Source organism: Elephas maximus, chromosome 18, assembly GCF_024166365.1.
Source record: "Elephas maximus indicus isolate mEleMax1 chromosome 18, mEleMax1 primary haplotype, whole genome shotgun sequence".
Classification (NCBI taxonomy): domain Eukaryota; kingdom Metazoa; phylum Chordata; class Mammalia; order Proboscidea; family Elephantidae; genus Elephas; species Elephas maximus.
This window is the reverse complement of record NC_064836.1, coordinates 10,203,817-10,224,315: the sequence shown is the minus strand read 5'-3', so window position 1 is coordinate 10,224,315 and position 20,499 is coordinate 10,203,817. Positions and strand designations below refer to the sequence as shown.

The window sequence follows — 20,499 nt, the reverse complement described above, 5'->3', positions numbered from 1 at the left end:
CCTCCTCTCCTCCCCCAGGAGATTCAGATCCCAGGAGCCCCTAGGAGGCAGCTTCTCAGTCTGGGGTTCGGAGTCCTAGGCCCTGTGGCAGCTTAGGGACTCTGCAGAGAGAAGCCAGGGCCTCCTGGGTAGCTGCCAGCAGCTTCCTCCAAAGGGAAGAGCCTTTTTAGTGGGTCACCGAGGGCAAAGGGAGCCTATGTCTTCAGAGTCTGGGTAACCAGCACTTTCAGTGTTTTTCTAGGAAAGGAGCCAGGGAGTCTGAACCCCTGCAGCTTCTGCCTGGGGGTCTGTTTGGGGGAAGTTGTTCTTGCCTGGTCATATTTCAGATTCTTTTAAACCTGTCCAGCTCTTGCATGCAAGCACACATGCACACAAACGCACCTTTAGTATGTGCACCAGCCCTGGAGGCCAAAGACTGTGCAAACACACGCGCTGACCCACACGAACATACACCATCTACGGCATAGCCTTTGTGGTCACACTCTGACCCCAACCTCACCCAAGCTTAGGGTTTATGTCTGTGTGCCACAGGGCCTGTTAACCCCATTGTTGTTGTTGCTGGGGGCAGTTGAGTCGATTCTGACTCATAGAGACCTATGTGACAGAGTAGAACTGCCCCACAGGATTTCCTTGGCTGTAATCTTTATGGAAGAAGATTGCCGGGTCTTTCTCCCCAGGAGCGGCTGGTGGGTTCCAACCACCAACCCTTCGGGTAATAGCCAAGCACTTAACATTTTGTGCCACCAGGTGTCCTTATTAACTCCATACCTTCCAACATACTTGCCTCAGTCTTGCTCTCTCAACATTGTTTTATCTTCCTAACCAGCCCAAGGTCACAGTTTACAACCTTGGCTCTCCACAAAAACACCTGGAGCTTACGCCGTGTTTCAGCCCCTCCCCAGACCAGACCACCCAACAGCACCATCCCAACTGGCAGCCCTTCAAGACAACTCTGGAATTCCACAGGAGCCAATGCTCGGAGCATTTGCAGCACCCCAGGTCTTGGTCTGCCCTTGCTCTTGGTTTTCATATCCCCAGCTCACAGGAGTTAGAGCCTTGAGAAGCTCAGAGCGAGAGTTGCTGCTCAGAAATCAGAAGACTGTGGAGAAACCACCCTCTCCATGATCCCAAAACATAAAACATATCATTGGGATGTCTAAAATAGATCCCAGGATGGCTCAGGCCAAGGCCCGGCCCCTGCTGAGGTTTCGCCGGAGCTGAGCTGGAGAAGAACTGTGTCAAACACGTGGTGTACAAGAGCAGCATTGGCAGCAGGAGCTTGGAACCTGCTGGAGCCCAAGTTCTTGCAGGGGTGGGGGGGTGAACCTGTAACTTGCAGGTGGGCTCTGCTCTACACGCTCCTGTCCCCACCTTTACCAGAGGCATGAAGCTTTGAAAAAAAGATGACAAGTCCCCTGGCCACCCCCTTATCCCAGGCGCACACTGCTGCACCCACGCTTAGCCCACAGTAGTACCCATGCTGGCCGCACCCTTGTCTCCAACTGGGAGAAAGAAACAGTTCCTGGGGCATCTTCCCAGTCTGCACGCTGATGCCGGCTGGCCAGTGGAAGCAGAGACCTGTGTTCATTGAACAAGTAGAAAGGAGCCCAGGAGGCGCTGGGATCCTGCTCCCTGGGGAGGCCCTGGGATCCTGCTCCCTGGGGAGGCCCAGCCCCCAGTATGGAGGAAGGTGTGGGAGGTGGTATCTGCCTCGGGGGAGGCCCTTCCTGTGCATGAGAGGGGAGGCTGCAAGCTCTGGGGACATCAAACACATCTGGGTAATCCAAACAGGGTGTGGGGGGAGGTCAGCCAGCACAAATGAGAAACATGTGGCGTCCATTTCCCCTTTCATGGCTGGCTAGCGCAGGGTTTCCAGGCAGAGGGAGAAGGCTGTGGGGAGGAGAGCTTCCGGGCTGGGCCAGGTGCTGTGGGTCCCCGGCAGGGAGCCACTCTGAGGTTAGGACACTGTGACGAGGAGGGGGTGGGGTCCAGAGGAGGCTCCTCCCCGTAAGACCTTATTCCAAAAGAAAAATGAAAGGAGGGGAAGGGAGAGAAGCTGGAACAAAGTGTGGATAGGGGACTGACCCCAAATATAAGAAAAGGTATTCTGTGAAGGGACAGCTAGCTTAATCTGTAAAGACCCAGAAATTCTAGGATGGAAATTCTAGGAAGAAAGAATCTTGGCTCAACAGAAGATCTTTCAAACAATGAGTGCTTTCCAGGAAAATAAGGTAGTGAGCCCTCTGTCACTAGGAGCGTGTAAACAGAACACCCACCTGCCTATGATGCTATAGAAGGATTAATTTCGGCTTTAGGTGGGTGGCTCAGCCAGACAATTTTCCATTCTGTGGTTCTCTGCGATCTCAGGGATGGTGAGGGAGGCAGAGTACTCTGCAGAGGAGGGGATTTCTCCCTCCCTGCTGCACAGGGAGAGCTGCAGTGCACTGCGGAGGTGGTGTGGCAGCCAGGGTGCTGAGCTGCAGTTACGCACCCTGGGAGCTCTGCTTAGCCTGGTAAATGCAGAGCTGGCTCTTCCTTCAGCCCCACGGAGCAGCCTGCACCTTCAGCCCTTGGGGTCACAGGCTGTGAGGCCTGGATGCCTGTGTGTGTGGAGGGGTAGCTGCAGACACGGGTGAAACTGGAGGTTGGCAGAAGAGGATGTATCTGGTGTTGGCAGCCTGGGGTTGGGGACAGGTCAGAGGGTGGTGGGTTTTAATGCAGCTGTAGTCTCAGTAGCAGAGGGTGTGAGGAGGTGTAACAAGGTCTAGATTCAATCCAAGTCTAGAAGGGGCCAGTGCCCTGGGGTTGGAGCCACCACTGATGGTAAAAGGTATCTCCCTGGGTTGGTTTATGCATCAGGGAAGCTGAGGAGCTCTGAGCACTTCTGCTTCATCTGCACCTTCTCCCGGGAACAGAGGAACTGCCTCTAAGACCTACCCAGCCATGACTTTAAGAAGCACAGATAGTGGCTGCCGTGGGAGAACAGCTTTGGCTGCAGCAATGTGAACAAGGCACTGCTCAAAGGAAAGACGCAAGACCTGGGTGGGGCCCCTGTAGAGCACTAAGCCTGGCCTTGGGAGAAAAAATTCTGAACACGGTGATAAAAGAAATTCTCCACTTGGTGCTAACCTTGAGGAAGGGAGAAGGCCTCACAGCTTAAAGGTTCTGTGCAATTCCTCCTACACACACACACACACACACACACAAACACACACACACACACACACCCTCACCAGCAGGCCCCTCCACCTCGTCACAGCCTTCCTTCAACCTCTGGGAAGGCAGAGCTCCCCCACTCCCACCCCAAGAAAGTGAGATGCCCAGAGCATCTCCTGCCCCCACTGGAGTGCTCCATTCATCACTGAAGCCATGAAGGAGAAAGGCCAAGACGAAGGCAGGGGATGGGGGTGGAAAGACTAGACATCAGAAGGCCTAGTTCCATTCTTGGCTCTTCCATCAGTAACTGGTGGCCTTGGCCAAGTAAGTCCTTCTTCTGCTCTGGCTTTCTTGTTCTCGTCTGTGAAATGGGGGGTTTAGACAATGTTTCACAGTTCATACAACAGTCCCCCAAGACAGAGAAGTATTCAACCCTGTAGTGCCGAGAATGAAAATCCCAGGGCCAAGGATGAGAATCCCAGGGCCAGGACAATTCACAGGGGCAGGTTGTTTCTGAGCCCCAGGTTTGATCTTGTCTCCTACCTGAGTCAGGTCGGGGCCCTCCTCTGCTTGAAGCCCTCCAGAGCTCCCACCTCACTCAGGGCAAAAGCCCAAGGCCCCCAGCAAAGTTCCTGCACGTTGGTCCGTGTCCTCTCCATCATCAAGTCACAGGGACTCCTTCTCCAAAATCTGTGCAGAAACCACCCTCTTCTCCCCTCCTCTGCCTCCACCCTGCTCGGAGACCCCATCATCACCTGCCTGGACCAGGGCAGTCACCTCCTTTCTGGTCTCCCAGCTTTTCAGATTTGTAGTGTAACTCTACAGGCATCCTCCAGTGGTACCGGTACGGCCTGGGGGCGGTGTGGGGTATTGGGTGGAAGCAAGCTTTGTCCTCACACTCCCGCTAGGCCTGGGGGAGCCCCTGGGAAGGCAGCAGGATGGCTCTGGACATGGGGCCTCAGACACAGGGTGCTGGGTGAGCTTGCACAAATCACCCGTCTACTCTGGGCCTCAGTTCTTTGGAGGATTCGCAACAACTCTGCTCCTTTCCTCTCTCTGCCCCCCCCACCCCACGCATTAAACATAAAGAAAAAAAAGTACTTGCAAAGCCCTTTCTTTCCCCCTCCTCAAAGCAGCCCAGAGCACATCCTCTGGAGTTAACAAACAAAGCCAGCAGCAAATTGGCTTAGAATGGAGACCTTCCTGCCTTCCTTCTTCCTTTCTGTTTGGCCTGGGCATCTGAGGGTCTAATTGTTGTCATGACAACATCTCACGTGGGTCCAGACACCTTGTCTGAGGAAGTGGGGCTCCAGGCTCCTTGGTTCCTTTACACCCCGACCTTGGGCTGCCTTAGCTTTACCACTGGCTGTGTGGGAAGTCAACAGACTGATTTAGCCTTGAGATTCTTAGGCCTGGGGCCAATGAGGTAGGAAGATTGTGGTTTGGGGTATTATCATAATTAGTGTTTAACTGCTCTGTGTTCAAATGGGTTCTGTTTAAGCCCCTTGCACCATTTTCCAGGTCTAACCACCTTAATCTGTGCCCGCCCCCATCCCTGTAGGGTAAGGAAGAGCCACAAGAGGGTCTTTTCCACTCACAAATGGGGAAACAGTTCCAGAGGAGGTCACACAGCTTAGGACTTCCACAGAGGGAACTCATGAACGCAGCCTCCCGCCCTGCCCCAGATCCAGGCCAGGCTCCTGGGCTGCCTGCCTTTCTCCTGGGAGCCAGACTTCCTGATGTGGACTACCGAAGCAGGGTCCAAAGGTCCCTGATTCCTGGGATTGGCCCATTTTCCCCTGGGCACCCCTACCTCAGTCTTCTGAGTGTCTAGGATTTCCCAGTGGGACCCTAGCTAGCTGGCAGTTTCCAAGGTGAGGAAAGGGGCAGGGAGCCCGCCTAGGCCATCTGGGCCCCAGCTGATTTCTAGGAAGGGGACGATCAGGTTTCAGCTCTTCTCTTTTACTCCAGAAATGCTCTTATTTGGGACTTGCTCTCCCCACCCCCTTGGAGATTGGGTCTGGCAGCTTCTTGGGCCTGGGATGGTACCAGGGAGTTAGTGTAACTGGATTCTGAGCCTCACACGTGGGCAACAAATACCCTGTGTCTTTAGGCACCATCCTGAGATGCCAAGGCAGCCATTCTTCTCCCTAGAGGCCACCCGGCTGGGTCTCCACTGAGGTCCTGCCCTGACACCTGGAACACCTTCATGGGCCCCAGGGGACTGATCAGTGCCACCGCGAGTCTACCGTCCACCTCTACCTCCACCTTCACCAGCTCTCCCCTCCACTCCACTCTCTGCCATCATGTGATGCCAAGCACTGCCCACCTAGGGCCTGAACCCCCTTCTCTCCCACCCTGGGTCCTCCCAGCAAGTTTGCCTGACTTCTTATCCCTCTCCCCCTACCAGAGAGCTAAGCTCCTCAGCCTCTCTTGTGGGGTCATCAGGGCAGTGCAGTAGCCTTTGTCAAGCAAACACTTGTCTTGGTTGAGTCCTTCTTCATCATCTAATCCTTCCCTCCCTCCAATCAGGTCTTGTAGAAAAAGCTGTGACTCAGGAATCAGGAGACAAATGCAGACTCTCCCTTCCACCATCAACCCACAGATGACTTTTAGGTCCTCAATCCTTTTGACCCTGCATTTCCCCAACTGCAAAGTAGGGAGAGGTGTTCCATCCTCATCTTCAAGGGTGTGAAGAGGCTCCAGGGTGAGCCTGCTTTGAGAAGTGACAACTGCTGAGCAGAGTGAGGAACCCAGGCTTAGCCTCTCCCTCCCCTTGTTGGTCCTCCCCTCTCTCCAACCAGCTCCAGGACTACTTGTCAGAGTTTTTGTGATTGCTGCCCTTGAGAAGTGACCAAAAGGGCTTCAACAAGGAAGCCAGGTCCTGGGGCATTGCTGGGGCTTCCAGGTCTGGGAAGGGCCCATATCAGGTAAGTGGTCACAAGCAGGTAAAGCCCTGACATTGAAAATGAGATCGTGCCCCTGACACTCCCTCCTCCTCCCCAAGTCAGACAGACCAGGCCTTCTTCTTCCCAGTACCACCCCCACCCTCCTCTCAGTCCCTCAGGGAATGTGCTTCACCAGCCTGCTTGGTGCCTCCTCATCCCTCAGCCACAATTCAATTATCACCTCCTCAGAGGGGCCAAAGCAGGCCTCCCCTTTCCAGTCCCTCTCTATCACATGGTTCCCTTTCATTTTCTCCACAGCGCTCACCAGTGTCTGGAATTATTTTATTTCTATCTTGCTTTATGTCTGTTTCACCCGATTAGAACGTAAGCTCCTTGAGAGCAGGGCACTCGGCAAGGGGCGACATACTCCATTTGGAAAGTGAGACTGCCTGGTCACCTCTGCATCCCTCCGCCCCAATCCCCACTTTTCCCTGAGGTGACAGGGCCTTCAGGAAGGGCTCTTCCCTTCTTCGCACTTCTCCATTCTCCTCATGGCCCCTGCAAAGCCCATCTGTGTCTCCTACAGGAGAATCCCTTCTCCGAATATCCAAATCCTTGCCCCGGTCAAGACACCCACATCCTGGTCCACACCGGAGTCTGGGGCCCTGGGAAAATCGCGCAGGCGGAACCGGGTTCCTTCAACTCCGCATTCTCCAGGGCTGCCAGGCGAGCCCCCTCAATTCCACCCCCCACGCCGCCCCACTTCGCAGTGCGGGTCACTAGGACCACAGCCCGCGTAGGGCCCGCCCCTTCACACGCGCACGGACACGCCCCTTCCCAGCCCCCAGCCAGGCGGGCCGCCTACCCGGTGCCGGGGAAGCTCGGGTCCCTCGGCCGGCGCTGAAGGACCCACATCCCTGCCACCGCAACAAGTCGGGGACGCCAAGGCGCCCCGCCCGGGCTCCAGGCCTCGCCGCCGTCCTCCCGTGGTCCCGGCACGACTCATGCCGGTTCCCGAGGCTCGGCAGCCGTGCGCCCAGCACATCCCCAATCTATTCCTCTCTGAGGGCAGAAGCTCTCCCGCGAAAGCAAGCGCCGTTCCGGGGCCCGCTCCGGGTTTTTCTGTATAGACTCTTCAGGCTCGGACAACAATGGAACAGCTCTCTGCGCTTCCTCCGCCTGAGCGAGCTTTGTTCCTCCCTTCCCGCCGGCTCGGCTCCCATTAGCCAAAGGGCAAAAGCTTCTCGGTCAAACGAGAGTCTCCGCGTGAAAGCCCAGACCTTTCCACCTGCCCTAAAAGACCTAGGGGCTAGGGGTTGGGGCCAGAGCCGGTGCGAAGTCTAGGACGCACATCCAGATGCGCGCAGCTGGCTGCCCGCCGCCCCCTGGCCCCAGATGCTTCCCCTTGCCAGAACTCCCACACCCAGGAAATCCGACTCGTGCTCCCATCGGGGATCCAGAGAGGAAGGGGAGCATCAGCTCTGCTCCAGGGCCAGCCAGCCCTCACATTCGCGCTCCCCACACCTGTCCTCTAGATCCGGGCCTCTCACTGGACGCTCCCCTAGCAATGCTGGGTGCTCTCTGGCTGAGAACAGACCACATCACAACTGAGGTCTCCATCAATTCCAGGTTTTTGACATGTTAGGATTCTGGGCTTTAAAATTCGAGGAGGCCAATGGCTCCATTTCTGAAAACCTACGATCTCATTCCATTGTCCAGCCTCACTTCAGGGCTAGCAAGGCCAGAGTTCTAGCCTGATGTCATTTTTCAGGAAGCGCACTTAAGCCATGCTCATCTGGAGGTGGGCCAGCCCTACACATCTGGGCACAATGCCCCCTAGAACGCTACCCGTGATCAGGGGAGTACCAAGGACCCAGGTAGGGGGCTGCGCTTCCCCCACACCTTCCCCTGCAGCTGGCCCGGGGCAAAGCTAGGGGCGGAGTGGGGCGGGGCAGCAGGACTTACCCAGCATCTGACTGAAGAGCAGCTGCTCCAGGTCGCCCAGCACGGTCACCACGAGCTCCGGGTCCACCTTGAGGTAGGCGCGCTCCTCCTGGCCCTTTGCGGCGGGCACTGGCCCGGAACCCTTCTGTGCTTTGGCCTTGCTGGAGAGCAGCTCATCGTCCGACTTGCCATCGTCGCTCACAGCCGCCTCGGGAGCCTTGCTGAGCGGCTTGACCTCAGCGTAGGGGCCGCGCGGAATGCGGCTCGGCTTTCCCAGGCTGGGCGCAAGCGGTGCGAGAGGGGTCTTGGCGCTGCTCGCCGGGCTGCCCTTGGCCTGGAAGAGCGAGTGCTCCGACTTGGACAGAGTCTTGGACATGAGCGGAGCCTCACGGCCCTTGGGCCCCGCCTTGCCCAAACCCTTGGGCGCCTTGGCCATATCGTCGCTCCACTCAGGCTCATAGAGCTGCAGCTTTTTCTCAGAGTCCGTGAGGAATGAGAGGTTGGTGAGCGACTTCTGCTTGCGCAGGTTGGAGGCCGGCGGCCCGCCGGGGCCACGACCGTCCACGCTGCCCGACTTGAAGACCTTCAGCTCAGCCGCGCTGGCCTTGGCCATGCCGCCACCACCGCCGGGCGCCTTGGCGCGCTTGGGGAGCATGCCTCTGCCGTCCGCGGCCGCCTTCCTGCCCGCGCCCCGCGTTTCGTCTGCGCCCTCGTCGCCGCCGCCGCTCAGCTCCACCTCAGGCTGCACGGTCTTGACGCTGCTGCCCAGCATTCTGCCCTCAAGGAGCGCATGGAAGATCCGCGCGTCTGCAGGCACTGGGCGGGGGGGGGGGGGGAATGGGGCGGGGGCGCGGGGAGAAGGAGGAGGCGGGGAGCAGAGGGGGAGAGAAAGGACGGAAGAAACCGGGGAAGAAGGGGAGAGGAAGGGGGAGGGAGCAAGGGAAGAGAGAGGGAGGCCAGGCGAGGACCCAGAGGAAAGAAACGCGAGGAAAAAAGCGTGGGGAAAGGAAAGAGCAAGGAAATAGTGGCGAGATGGGGCGGGGACGGAGGAAAAGGGGCGGGCGGGGAAAAATACAAATTAAAATTAAACCATCAAAAGAAGAATAGAGGCCCCGCGGCTCGGCCGGCGCCGGAGGGTGCTCCGGCTCCCGGGTCCGGCCTGCCCGCCTGTCGGTCCCGCGGGTTGTGCCCCACCGGGCAGCGCCCTCGTCGCACTCGGCCCGCCAGCTCAAGTAAAGACTGCAGGCTGCAGCTCCGAGCCGACGAAGGAGAGGAGGGGACCGGGGAGCGAACGGAGGAGGGGAGGAGTGTGCGCGAACGGAGGGAGGGAGGTAGGGGAGACAGAGCGCGTGTCTATTTCTGGCTCGGGAGGGGGAGGTATCTTTGAGCAGAGCTCAAGGGGAGGAAGACAGGGGAGTAGAGGGGAGAGAAAGGATAGACCAATTTTTCTCCCCGCTTTCTGCGAAGAGGTAGGGGGCGGGTTTCCGGAGAGCAGGGGTAGTCTCCTGCCGCGTCCGAGTGGAAGGGTCTGTTGAGGAGATTTGGGGGTGCGGGTAAACCCGACTGAGAGAAGGAGGCTCACGATGCCGAGGGAGAGTGGATCCGTGGGGGTGTGGGGAGGGATACTGGGAGAAGAGTGGGGAAGTAATATCCAGATTCCTGGTTCCCCATGTACCCCAAACCATCGAAGGCTTCTCCCCAGGAACCAACCAGGCCCACCTTGCTTCAATCTCTGAGGCACAACGGTGCCCTCCTGTGCCCCGGGGTAGGGGCTGGGGTAGGACAGGGTGGTTTGGGGAGACAGGGCCCAGGGCAGACTGGGGAGGGGGCTGACAGCAGCAGTGGAAAGGATTAAATCTTGGGATCAGGAAACTGGATTCCCACTCTAATTGACTGCATGACCTTGTCAAAGTCATTTAACCCCTCTTGATCTCTGTCTTCTCTTAGAGTGGTTATAACACCGGATTCATAGGTAAAAGGGCTTTGGAACTGTAGAGGATGTATCGAACCTAGGGAATCAGGAGGAGGTTTAATACAGGTCCTTTGCTGCCAGTGCCAAAGTGGAGGTGCAGAGCAATTTAAAAAAAAACATTTCCCTAGCCCCTCTCTCTTTCTGCTCCAACACAGGGTACAGGGAAGAGGGATGGGGTGGATGAGGGCAAGAGACAGAGGAAGAAGGCAGCAGCTTGCCTAGGGCTGCCCCTCAGAGGGCAACATGCCCATCCTCCTATGGTCTCATGAGTCAGGACCAGGTTGTCTGAGCAAGAGACTCTCAGGCTAGGAGGTGGGCATAAGGGAAAGTGAAAGGATGTCTCTGAAAGCAAAGCTTGCTCTGGGCATGCCCCACATGGAGCCACACAGTGGGAGTTCTAGAACCTAAGAGCTCTGCCAGAAGGTGCTAACCATCAGATTATCCCCCCATCCCATCCCCAACCTCCATCTCTCCAGCCTCTGCACCCCCACCCCACCCCCAAGCCCCTTCCTCCTAGAATCTGAAGAGCCCTGTGGTTCACCCACTCTCCTGGTGCTAATCATCACAGCCTGCCTAGTGTGAGAGGTATTTGCGTAAGTGTCTATTTCCCCCAGCAGCCCAGGAGCTCTTCCGGTGCCCGGTGCCTGAATGCCTCAGCACCTCACATGGAGCAGGTCCTGCAACTGTGTTGGTTAAGCAGATCTGAAGGCCTGAATGCTGTACACTGAGTCTGTACCCTGCATGACTCGGATCTTGCTGGTATCCCCAGAACTCTTTGCCTTTCACAATTACAGAGCTGGGTTGAGATACCATAAAATCTGCAAGGATCAGAGCAGAGAGGTTATGATTACCACAGTACTGAGAATACAGAGTTCTCAGGCAGAGGGATGCTTGGTAAGAAGCATAGACCCTTGGCTAGATCTCAGAGATACAGAGAAAGATGGAGATTCTGCCCTCAAGGAACTCAGTGTCTGGCAAGGGATATAAGACAGACAATACAAGACCTGGGAAAAGAATAACCCTGTCCCTGTGAAAAAGCGATGTCACACATATCAATACATTCGTCATCACAGGTAGAAAGACACAGGTGTATGTATACTAATCACAGGAGTGACAAGAGGGAGACTGTGAACCCTGGAGAGCAGCGATCCTGGCTAGCTCATTCACTGCTGTAACCCCAGAGTCCAGCACTTAGTAGGTATGAATACATATGAATGTAGGAGTAAGAGATCATGTGGGCACGCAGGAGAATAGGTGGAGGAAATCTAAAAGGCTTCCTGAAATATGGTGTGTTGTAAATAAGGGAAGCCTTTTTTTTTTTCAGACGGGGTGAGCAGGAAGCAGGAGGTTGTTCATATTCACCCATGCCCAGCGGAGGCATTGTCTTAAAGGAGGGGAGGGGAGCGGTTGGGTGCAAAAGTTTACCAGAGGGCACAGTGCACATTGGCCATGAGGGCTTGTGTACAACATTTAGGAAACTCATGGATGGAACCAGGGCATTCAATTCCAGATAGGGAATAACAAGCAATAAGGAACTGGTTAAATGGAATTACTTGTTATCTAGAACATGCCAGAACTTGGCCAAGACACAGTCAACTTCCAAAGAACGAGGCCAGTCATGGGATTTTCTTTCCCAGCACACATGTTTATGCCCAAACTCTGAGATCCAAGCTCCAGGTAGAGGTCAAGCCCAACCACTGGTGCCAAATCTTTGGGTGAGCATGACCATACCCTTCCTCCTCCATCCCACAGGCCGGATATAATGAAGTCACAAACTATCACTTCTAAAGTTCTCCTTGCTCTGAGGCCACTTGCTAATCTGCACAAGATACACCTAATCCAATCACATGGAACCTTACCTTTCCTAAAAATGGCAATTTGAGATGCTAGGGATACCTGTTCTCTGATATGCCAGGTTTTAATAGTTCTTGCTTGTTGTCTAACCCAATTGTCTGTTCCTACATTAAATTCATCTCCATCTTAGCAAACAAGAAAAAATTAACTGGTTACTATCCTGGCTGGAAAACATTATTTCCACTGCGGTCCAGTCTGCCCAGTGTGTACTGCTGTGGGCAAAGCTAGGTGCTTTCTCCCCCGGATTAATTTGGCTTCTTGTCTCTGGTATCTAGATCTGCAGGTTGGTGCCTCTCAAATTCGTCTTTACGGTTGCCATGAAACTTACTCCACTTTTAGCTCTGTACACCTGCACTTCACATCACTGCTGCCCACTGCCCCAGGGACCTAATCTTCCTTCTATCCTGGTTATCTTCCTGCCTCCTCCTTTGTTCCTGAGTTTCAGCCTGGTCCCTCCCCCTCTCTTTTTCCCTCTTTGCTCCTCTGTGCCTCCTCTCCAGGGATACCCAATTCCCCAAATTGCAAGTCCTCTCCCTGTCTTCAGTAAACAGCTCCTGACGTTCTGCTTGCTTCAAGAAGAGACGGATGTCAGGAAGAGGGGCAGTAGCTCCCCTCCACACCTTCTAAAACTCGTGCCCCACACTCCACCCCCCACGTGAAACACCACTTGTCAGAGTGTGAGATGGACCACTGGACTCATGAGTTAACTTAGTGCTGAGCTCCCCTGGTCCATACCACCGCTGCTCCTTCCCCCTGTCATCCTTTAAAGGGTCTTGCCATGGCCATGTGGTAGTTCCTTTTAATAGTCATCTTGGCAATCTAGAACTTTCCCAAAGCTGCCTAATGCAACCTCTTTCACTATCTGGCTCTTTTTTGATTCCTTTCACATCCCCTGAATTTCCCACCATCCTCTACTGCAGTGGGAGTGTTCTGCTGCCGTGGCAACAGCCATTCTAGCATCAGTCGATAAAGCCAATATGTGCAGAATGTTTTCTCCACTCCTAAAGACAGAGGGACCTGCCCTGTCACACCATCCCCAAACTTGGCCCTGAGCCCTCCCACTCTGCCACCCCCCCGCCCCCACACAGGCTGTGAACCATCCACTGAGGACATGTCAGTGACCTGTCTAAGGGGCCAGGATCCTGCCAATTTCTAAAGGAGAGGAGGGGAAAGGGACTGGTTTGGAATCATGAAAGTCCCCACCCTAGCTCCCCAAAGGCTGACTTCTCACCTGACTCTTCTCTCTCCTCTCTCCCAAGGCACTGGCAGTTTCCAGGACAGGGAAGGCGTGAGTGATTTGACTGCATCTGTTCGCTGATAACTTAAAGCAATGTGAGGAATGAAGACATAGGCATACAGCCAAGGAAAGGAATGCTGTGTGATTTTACATTCTCAGGCCCCTGTGGCCGAATATTTGGGCTGGCTCTGGGGGGTCTGAGGGCTGTGCCTGTTTGGATTGGGTTAGGACAGCAGAGTTGGCAGTGGAAGAGAAAAGACATGGGAAGGAGGGCTAGGCTACACCCACTCTGTTGACCTTGAAAGATGACATTGGGACAAGGGGGGGCCTGAGCCAGAGGATAGTAGGCAGGTGAGTCCACACTTGGCTCCCTCCCAGGCTAAGGGCAGAGAAAGGAAGAGGGAAGGATTTTCCTGATTTCTGTGCCCACAGTCAGGATCTGGAGAGCAAGGACCAGGAACCTAGTCACACGGCTCTGCACACCTAGCCCACCCACCCTGGGCCAGGGGCGGCACTGTCACCAACCCAACTGAGTGACAAGCAGCTCTAAGTTTTCCCAGCTCAGGCCCCTCTGATGAGGTCTTTTCATCACCTCCCTAAGCATGTTGAGCCCACCAGCCATTGCTTCTCACTTCTTTCTGTCCTCCTCTCCCCATGTCATTGCACCTATCTGCAGTGACTTCCTGAGCACCCACCACGTGCCCAAGCCCAGGCTAGCAGCTGCTGAAATAGCTGGTGCCTGTGTGCAGAGTCTTGTCTGCAGCCAGACAGCCAGCTCCTCATTGCTCCCCTTGTTCAGTGCCTTCTATATGCCAAGTATAGTAGGTGCTGGGAGAAATGGTAGAGAATAAAACAGATAAAAATCCTTGTCCTTACAAAGATTAGACTGGACTATAAGACATCAAATGATACTGGTGAGGAGTGTGCTTCTTAGCTCAAGTAGACACTTGAGACTCTGTGGGCGGCTCCTGTCTGGAGGTGAGATGAGAAGGCGGAGGGGGACAGGAGCTGGTTGAATGGACATGGGTAATACAGGGTGAAGAAGAGTGTGCTGTCACATTGTAAGGAGAGCAATGAGGGTCACATAACAATGTGTGTATAAGTTTTTGTATGAGAAACTGACTTGAATTGTAAACTTTCACTTAAAGCACAATAAAAAAAGAAGAAGAAAAAATCCTTGTCCTTACAGAACTTTTCTAATGGGAGGGACAGATAATAAACTTGATAAAAGTTTAATAAGACAATAAACTTGATAAAAGCTACTAAAAAGTGCTGCTATTTTTGTTGTTAGGCGGCATCAAGTCAATTTCAACTCATATTGACCCCATGTGACAGAGTAGAACTGCCCCATAGGGTTTCCAAGGCTTTAATCTTCATAAAAGCAGATTGCCAGGTCTTTCTCCCGTGGAGCAGCGACTTGGGTGGGTTTGAACCACCAATCTTTCAGTTAGCAGCCCAGTGCTTAGCCATCATACCACCAGGGCTCCTTTGAAAAGTACTAAGGAGAAAAAATAAAGCAGGAAGTAGAATGTGAAATATCCAGGGTAGGGGCTGAATTTTTGATATGGTGGCCAAAGAAGGTTTCCCTGAGAAGATGACGTGTGTGTAAAGATGGAAGGGAGAGAGGGAGCACTCTACGTGGGTATCTGTGGGAAAAGCTTCCCTGGGAGAGGGCACGGTCAGAGCAAAGACCTGGGAGACTGTGCCTGGCATGTTTGAGAAGCAGCGAGGATCGACACGGGTGGAGAGGAATGGATGCAGGGAAGAGCGACAGGCAACAAGGTCAGAGATGTAGGGCAGCCCAGGGCATGGAGAGATTTTAGGTCACTGTAAGGACTTTTTTTTTTTTTTTTTTTTAGGCTTTTACTCTGAGTGAGATGGAAGCCATTGACAGTTTGGAGCAGAGGAGTGACCTGACCTGACTTCATTTTCGAAAGGGTCTGCTGTGTGGAGAACAGATGGTTGGGATCATGGGAGGAAGCAGTTAAGTAATCCAGGGGAGAAATGGTGGCAGCTTGGATCTGGGTGGTGACTGTGGTGGTAATGGGAAGTGGTCAGCCTCTGAATATAATCTGAAGCCAACAGAATTTGCTGATAGACCAGACATGGGTGTGTGGGAAAAGAGGAATCAAGAATATCCTCAAGAATTTGGCAAGGATTATGGGCGATGTTTGCTCAATAGGATTAATATGACTTATACCCCTAAACTGTACACCTGAAAAATGTTGAATTGGCAAATGTTGTGTTGTGCATATTTTTACAACAATAAAAATAAATAATTGATTTATTAAAATAAATAAATAAGAGTATCCTCAAGGAGTCTGGCCTGGACAACTGTAAGAATGGAGTTGCCATCAATCAAGATAAGAAAGACTTCACAATTAGCAAAATAATTCTATTATGAAAACATTCTGCATCCCACTTTGAAATGTGGCGTCTGGGGTCTTAAATGCTAACAAGCGGCCATCTAAGATGCATCAATTGGTCTCAACCCACTTGGATCAAAGAAGAATGAAGAACACCAAGGTCACACGATAACTATGAGCCCAAGAGACAGAAAGGGCCACATGAACTAGAGACTTACATCATCCTGAGACCAGAAGAACTAGATGGTGCCCGGCCACAACCGATGACTGCCCTGACAAGGAGCACAACAGAGAACTCCTGAGGGAGCAGGAGAACAGTGGGATGCAGACCCCAAATTCTCATAAAAAGACCAGACTTAATGGTCTGACTGAGACTAGAAGAATCCCGGCAGTCATGGTCCCCAAACCTTCTGTTAGCCCAGGACAGGAACCATTCCCGAAGACAAATCATCAGACATGGAAGGGACTGGACAATGGGTTGGAGAGAGATGCTGACAAAGAGTGAGCTACTTGTATCAGGTGGACACTTGAGACTGTGTTGGCATCTCCTGTCTGGAGGGGAGATAGGAGGGTAGAGAGGGTTAGAAACTGGCAAAATGGTCACGAAAGGAGAGACTGGAAGGAGGGAGCGGGCTGACTCATTAGGGGGAGAGTAAGCGGGAGTATGGAGTAAGGTGTATATAAGCTTATATGTGACAGACTGACTTGATTTGTAAACTTTCACTTAAAGCACAATAAAAATTATTAAAAAAAAAAAAAAAAAGACTTCAGAAGGAGCCGGCTCTGGAAAAAGATTAAGAATCTTCTGTTCTCCCTGCTGGAAACCCTGGTGACATGGTGGTTACGTGCTACAGCTGCTAACCAAAAGGCTGGCAGTTCTCATCCACCAGGTGCTCCCTGGAAACTCTATGGGGGCAGTTCTACTCTGTCCTATACTGTCAGTATGAGTTGGAATCGACTCGACGGCAACGGGTTTTTTTTTTTTTTGGTTTATTCTCCCTGCCCTCCCTGGGATCACAAGGTACCTCCTGACTTGTCCTTCCCTGACTCTTCCCACTCAGTTTATTGCAACCACTTCCCTAACATCTGTAGCCATCATTCATTATTCGCTCATCTGTGTTTCCCAAGCATCCATCTTTGATTGGTCTATTGAAGAGTTTTACTATGGTGTCATCCAACTAGGCATTTCCTGAGGACAAGAATTGTCTCTCCTCTTATCAGACTTGCTCTCCCAGGGGTCAGGGATTATGAACTTTTCCTCCCTAACCCATCATAGTTTTATGCACATAGTGGGCTCTCAAAAATATTTGTTGAATGACGACTGATTAAATGAATGAATGCGTGACTCAGAACAGATGTGTGGGGGATCGTAAACAGCAGTGACCTCTCAATACCCCATGGCAAGAGATGGTGCAGCTGGTGTGCTGGAATGGGAGCCAGGCTTCTGGGATGGTGTCCCAATAAAGTCTTCCCTCTTCCCTCCCAGCTCTGGGCCAGAGGGAGTCCAGCCTAATCTCTCCCTGCTCCTTGGGGGAATGAGCTGTGGGGCTGTGGGGCCTATCATGGTTCACACCCTCTCCTGTCCCCACATCTCTGCTCTGCTCTGCTCAGGGACATGGGGACTCTTTTGCCACACCCTTGGGAGACATGGGCAAGAGTAGGTAATGTTTCCTCACAGCCCAGAGTCCCTGGCACATGTGGCAGTCCCCAGCTAGAACTTCAGCCCCACCCTCCACTCCTACCCCCAGAAGAAAAAGGGACAATGGACACAATGGTTCAACATGGATGTTCCAGCTTGCTTGCATCTCCAGGGCCTCATCCAGACCGATCTACTTGCTTACCCAGCCTCCAGGCCAACTGCCACCTTTGCTTTGCTAGGCTTTGGTAGTTGAGACATTTCTGTTGATTCCAGGGGGCCTTGGTTCAGCCTCACTGGTTCCAAGAGGTTCTCTGAGCTCAGGACTTGGGGATTTTAGGGGAGCCCAAGGTCAAGTGTGTGGGTTTAGGAGAGATTTGCTGTCTGTCCTGCTAAGGAAAATAAGGCTCAGCAAACTGAAGGCTGGGAGTGGAGGCAGGGGCTAGGGCTTCAGGCTGCCTGCCCTCTGGCCCCACTGTCTAGGGAGAGCTTCTGGGTGGAAATGCCAAGAAGTCCTAAGCTACAACCCTCATTCCTCGGAACTCACAGCTGGCGGGACACATCTTCTCTTGAGCCTCTGCAGCCAGCAGGGCCGGGATGGAGCAGGAATGAGCCTACTCGTTGTGTGAATGGGGAGGGGCAGATACCACGCCCTGAGAAGGCAAGCAAGTCATCTCTAATCACACCAAGAAGAGGACTAGAGTCTGAAGCCCAGTGTCCCCAGCTGGAGGCTGGGGCTCCCCAAGGCTGTGAAGGGCCACAGGTCCCCCCCTTCAGAGGCAGAGTGCTCTGGGCTGTGTAGCTCCCAGAGGTTGTAGGAGCAGTGGCTGAGGGACAACTGGGAAGGCCCACATCAGATCTGGCAGAGGAGGGCAGGAGCTGGAGCCCCAAGGACTGGCCCCTTCTTCACCCATGGGTTTTTTCAGCTGCCCCAGCACTGGGAAGTCCAGGGCTAGAGAGATAGAATGAGGGCTGGGCTGCTGTTCCTTGTTCTACCAAGTGTCCTGACCCTTAGGCTACAGCATGGAACCTCTCTTCCTCCTCGTGACCCCGTTGGTCCTTACAGGGGCCCAGGAGGTGCGCAGCAAAGCACTGGGTTCCTCCTCCTCTTCTTTTGGAGAAGTGGGGCCCAGGACCTCCAAGTGTTAGGCCTTCCTTCTTTGAAAGCCGAGAGCTCCACAATCTCCCACAGGAGAGCAGATCTCTGACTCAGTGGCCTGGACAGCCTCCCAGGAAAGGATTTTTCTCTACCTTCTGGTATCTGGCTGACCACCACCCAGCACTCAAGACCTTCACCTGCCTGGTAACCTTGCCCTCCAATGCTCTCCTACCTGCTCACTTTTCCCAACCTAATTCTACCCTTTCACCTTTGCTTTGCCTTGCCCTTCTCCTGGAATGTCTTCTCTTATACAAATTCAAGTCCAGTTCACCTGTCAAGGCCCAGCTTCAGGGCCACCTTCTCTGGGAAGCCTTCCCTGACTACCCTGGGCCGCACTGATTTTTACCTTTCCTGCCCACTGATTGTAGTCAGGGGAGCATGTAGTCACATTCTGCCTAGTTATATCCTAGGGAGATATCTTCCCTCTCCAGCTAAATTGTAAGGCCTTCTGCACAGGATACCTAGTAAGGGCTTGCTGAACTTAAGGGCAGGGGATCTAACAGTTACTAAGAACTTACTATTGCCAGGGACCCTCTTAGACATGTCATATGCGTTATCTCCATTTTACAGAGAAACACACTTCCCCAAGATCACACAGCAGGCTGCTGGTGGAATAAGAACCCACGTCTTCTCGTAGCATCATGCTGTTACCATGCAGCTGCATACGTGATCCCAAGACGAGGGAAACCCCCCCAGCAGGAAACTTTGAGGACCTGACAGAGAAAGGAAAGCCAGGTCCTGGAGAAGGTACAGGGCATGGGAGAAGGGTCCCACCTCTCCTGTTGTGCTGCTGAAGAGCTCCCTGTAAACCAAGTGCCCAGTACTTGGGGTCTGCCCACATAATCCTGGGAATGGGGATGGGGTGGAGGGTTAATCCTCTGGGCAGTCCCTTCATAGCTCATCCCCACAGCCTCCTCCCTGGGCTCCTGGTTACTTCCAGTGTAGCTGGAAGTCCCAACAAGTCCAGGATCCCTAGAGGACTTCCCTGGTGGTACAACAGTTAAGTTCTGGGCTGCTAACTGAAAGGCTGGTGGTTTGTACCCACCCAGCAGCTCCTTGGGAGAAAGAGCTGGCAATGTGTTCCTAGAAAGATTACAGCCTAGAAAACTCTATGGGGCAGTTCTACTCTGTCACATTGGGTCACTATGAGTCGAAAATAAACTCAACAGTACCTACCAACAACAACAGTTCTCAAGTCTGAGCGTCCTGGGTTCTTTTCTTGACCTGTCCTGTGGCCTTAGGCAAATGCCTACATTCTGTGCACTTCAGCTGGTCATGTAAAAACGTAGGTGGGAGTGAAGTGGTGACAGGGTGGAGCGTCACCACCCCTCTGCTCATGGGCTCACAGCTAGAGTGGCTGAAGGGAAAGGCAGGAGGAACAGACCTAATCAGGTGTTCTGTTTGAACCTGTACTCACTTAAAATCAGATCCTCCTCCTCCTCAGGCTAATAAAGAGCCCCGGATAAGAAGTCCAGAAGTTTTCCATATGTGCTTGGCTTATATGTTGCCATGGCAACTGTCCCATACCTACCAATCGGGGTGTCCATTACACACTGGACCCCAGACAAGCTCTACCCTACCCAGGTACATCCCTCTAAGATCAGGACGGGCCCAATCTGTTGTCATGGCAACTGCAGGCATGCGAGGGGGGCCTCCAGGCAGGCAAGAAGAGGGCGAAGTGTGAGCTGTGGCCGTGTCCACGTGCTGGATGAAGACATGCACACTGCTGTGTGTGTACTATCCTTTGGTGTGGACCAACCTAGAGCCAAACCTGACTATCTACGCAGAGCTGGTTGTTTTAAGGCCAGTGAATCACAATACTAAGCAGGATCTCAAAAATAATCTTATTCAATGTCCTGCCTTAGGGCAGAGCTGGCCCATTTGTGATAAATTCTACTGCCCCACTATGGTGGGCCAGGTAAACCCAAAAACCTGATGAGGAAAAACACAAGGCCCAAACCTGAGGTTGTCTTGCCAACCCAGTGGCGCCATCAACACCCCAGAGCAGAACGTCTTACTCTGTGTTCACAGGTTGGATTCCAGCAGGTCCACAAAACCTCCCATCAAATTACAAGCCAAATATTGTCTGTCCATTTGTCTGGGGAGACATTTTGTAATGTTAATCAGATCCTTAAAGAGGTCTTCAAGGTCAAAAAGTTAAAGACAACTTTAAGGGTCAGGAGAAACCTTTACCCACCTTAACCTCAACCAGCCCAGCCAGAAACACCCGATTTAAATGAAACTGGCCTTCTTCCTACCCTGGAGAGAATGACGCTCCCATTTCCTG

The 20,499-nt window shown here is 53.3% G+C and overlaps 1 protein-coding gene across 6 annotated transcripts in view; it reads right to left on the bottom strand.

The window, feature by feature from the left end:
• NAV1 (neuron navigator 1) overlaps nt 1-20,499 on the bottom strand; it is a 324,330-nt gene that overhangs the window by 182,614 nt on the left and 121,217 nt on the right. For 4 of the 6 annotated variants that reach the window (XM_049858267.1, XM_049858270.1, XM_049858271.1 and 1 more), the window contains exon 4: nt 8,010-8,804. In XM_049858267.1, the coding sequence (XP_049714224.1) occupies nt 8,010-8,804 (795 nt within the window). The remainder of the gene's footprint in view (nt 1-8,009; nt 8,805-20,499) is intronic. The other 2 variants (XM_049858269.1, XM_049858272.1) reach the window with 1 other exon arrangement.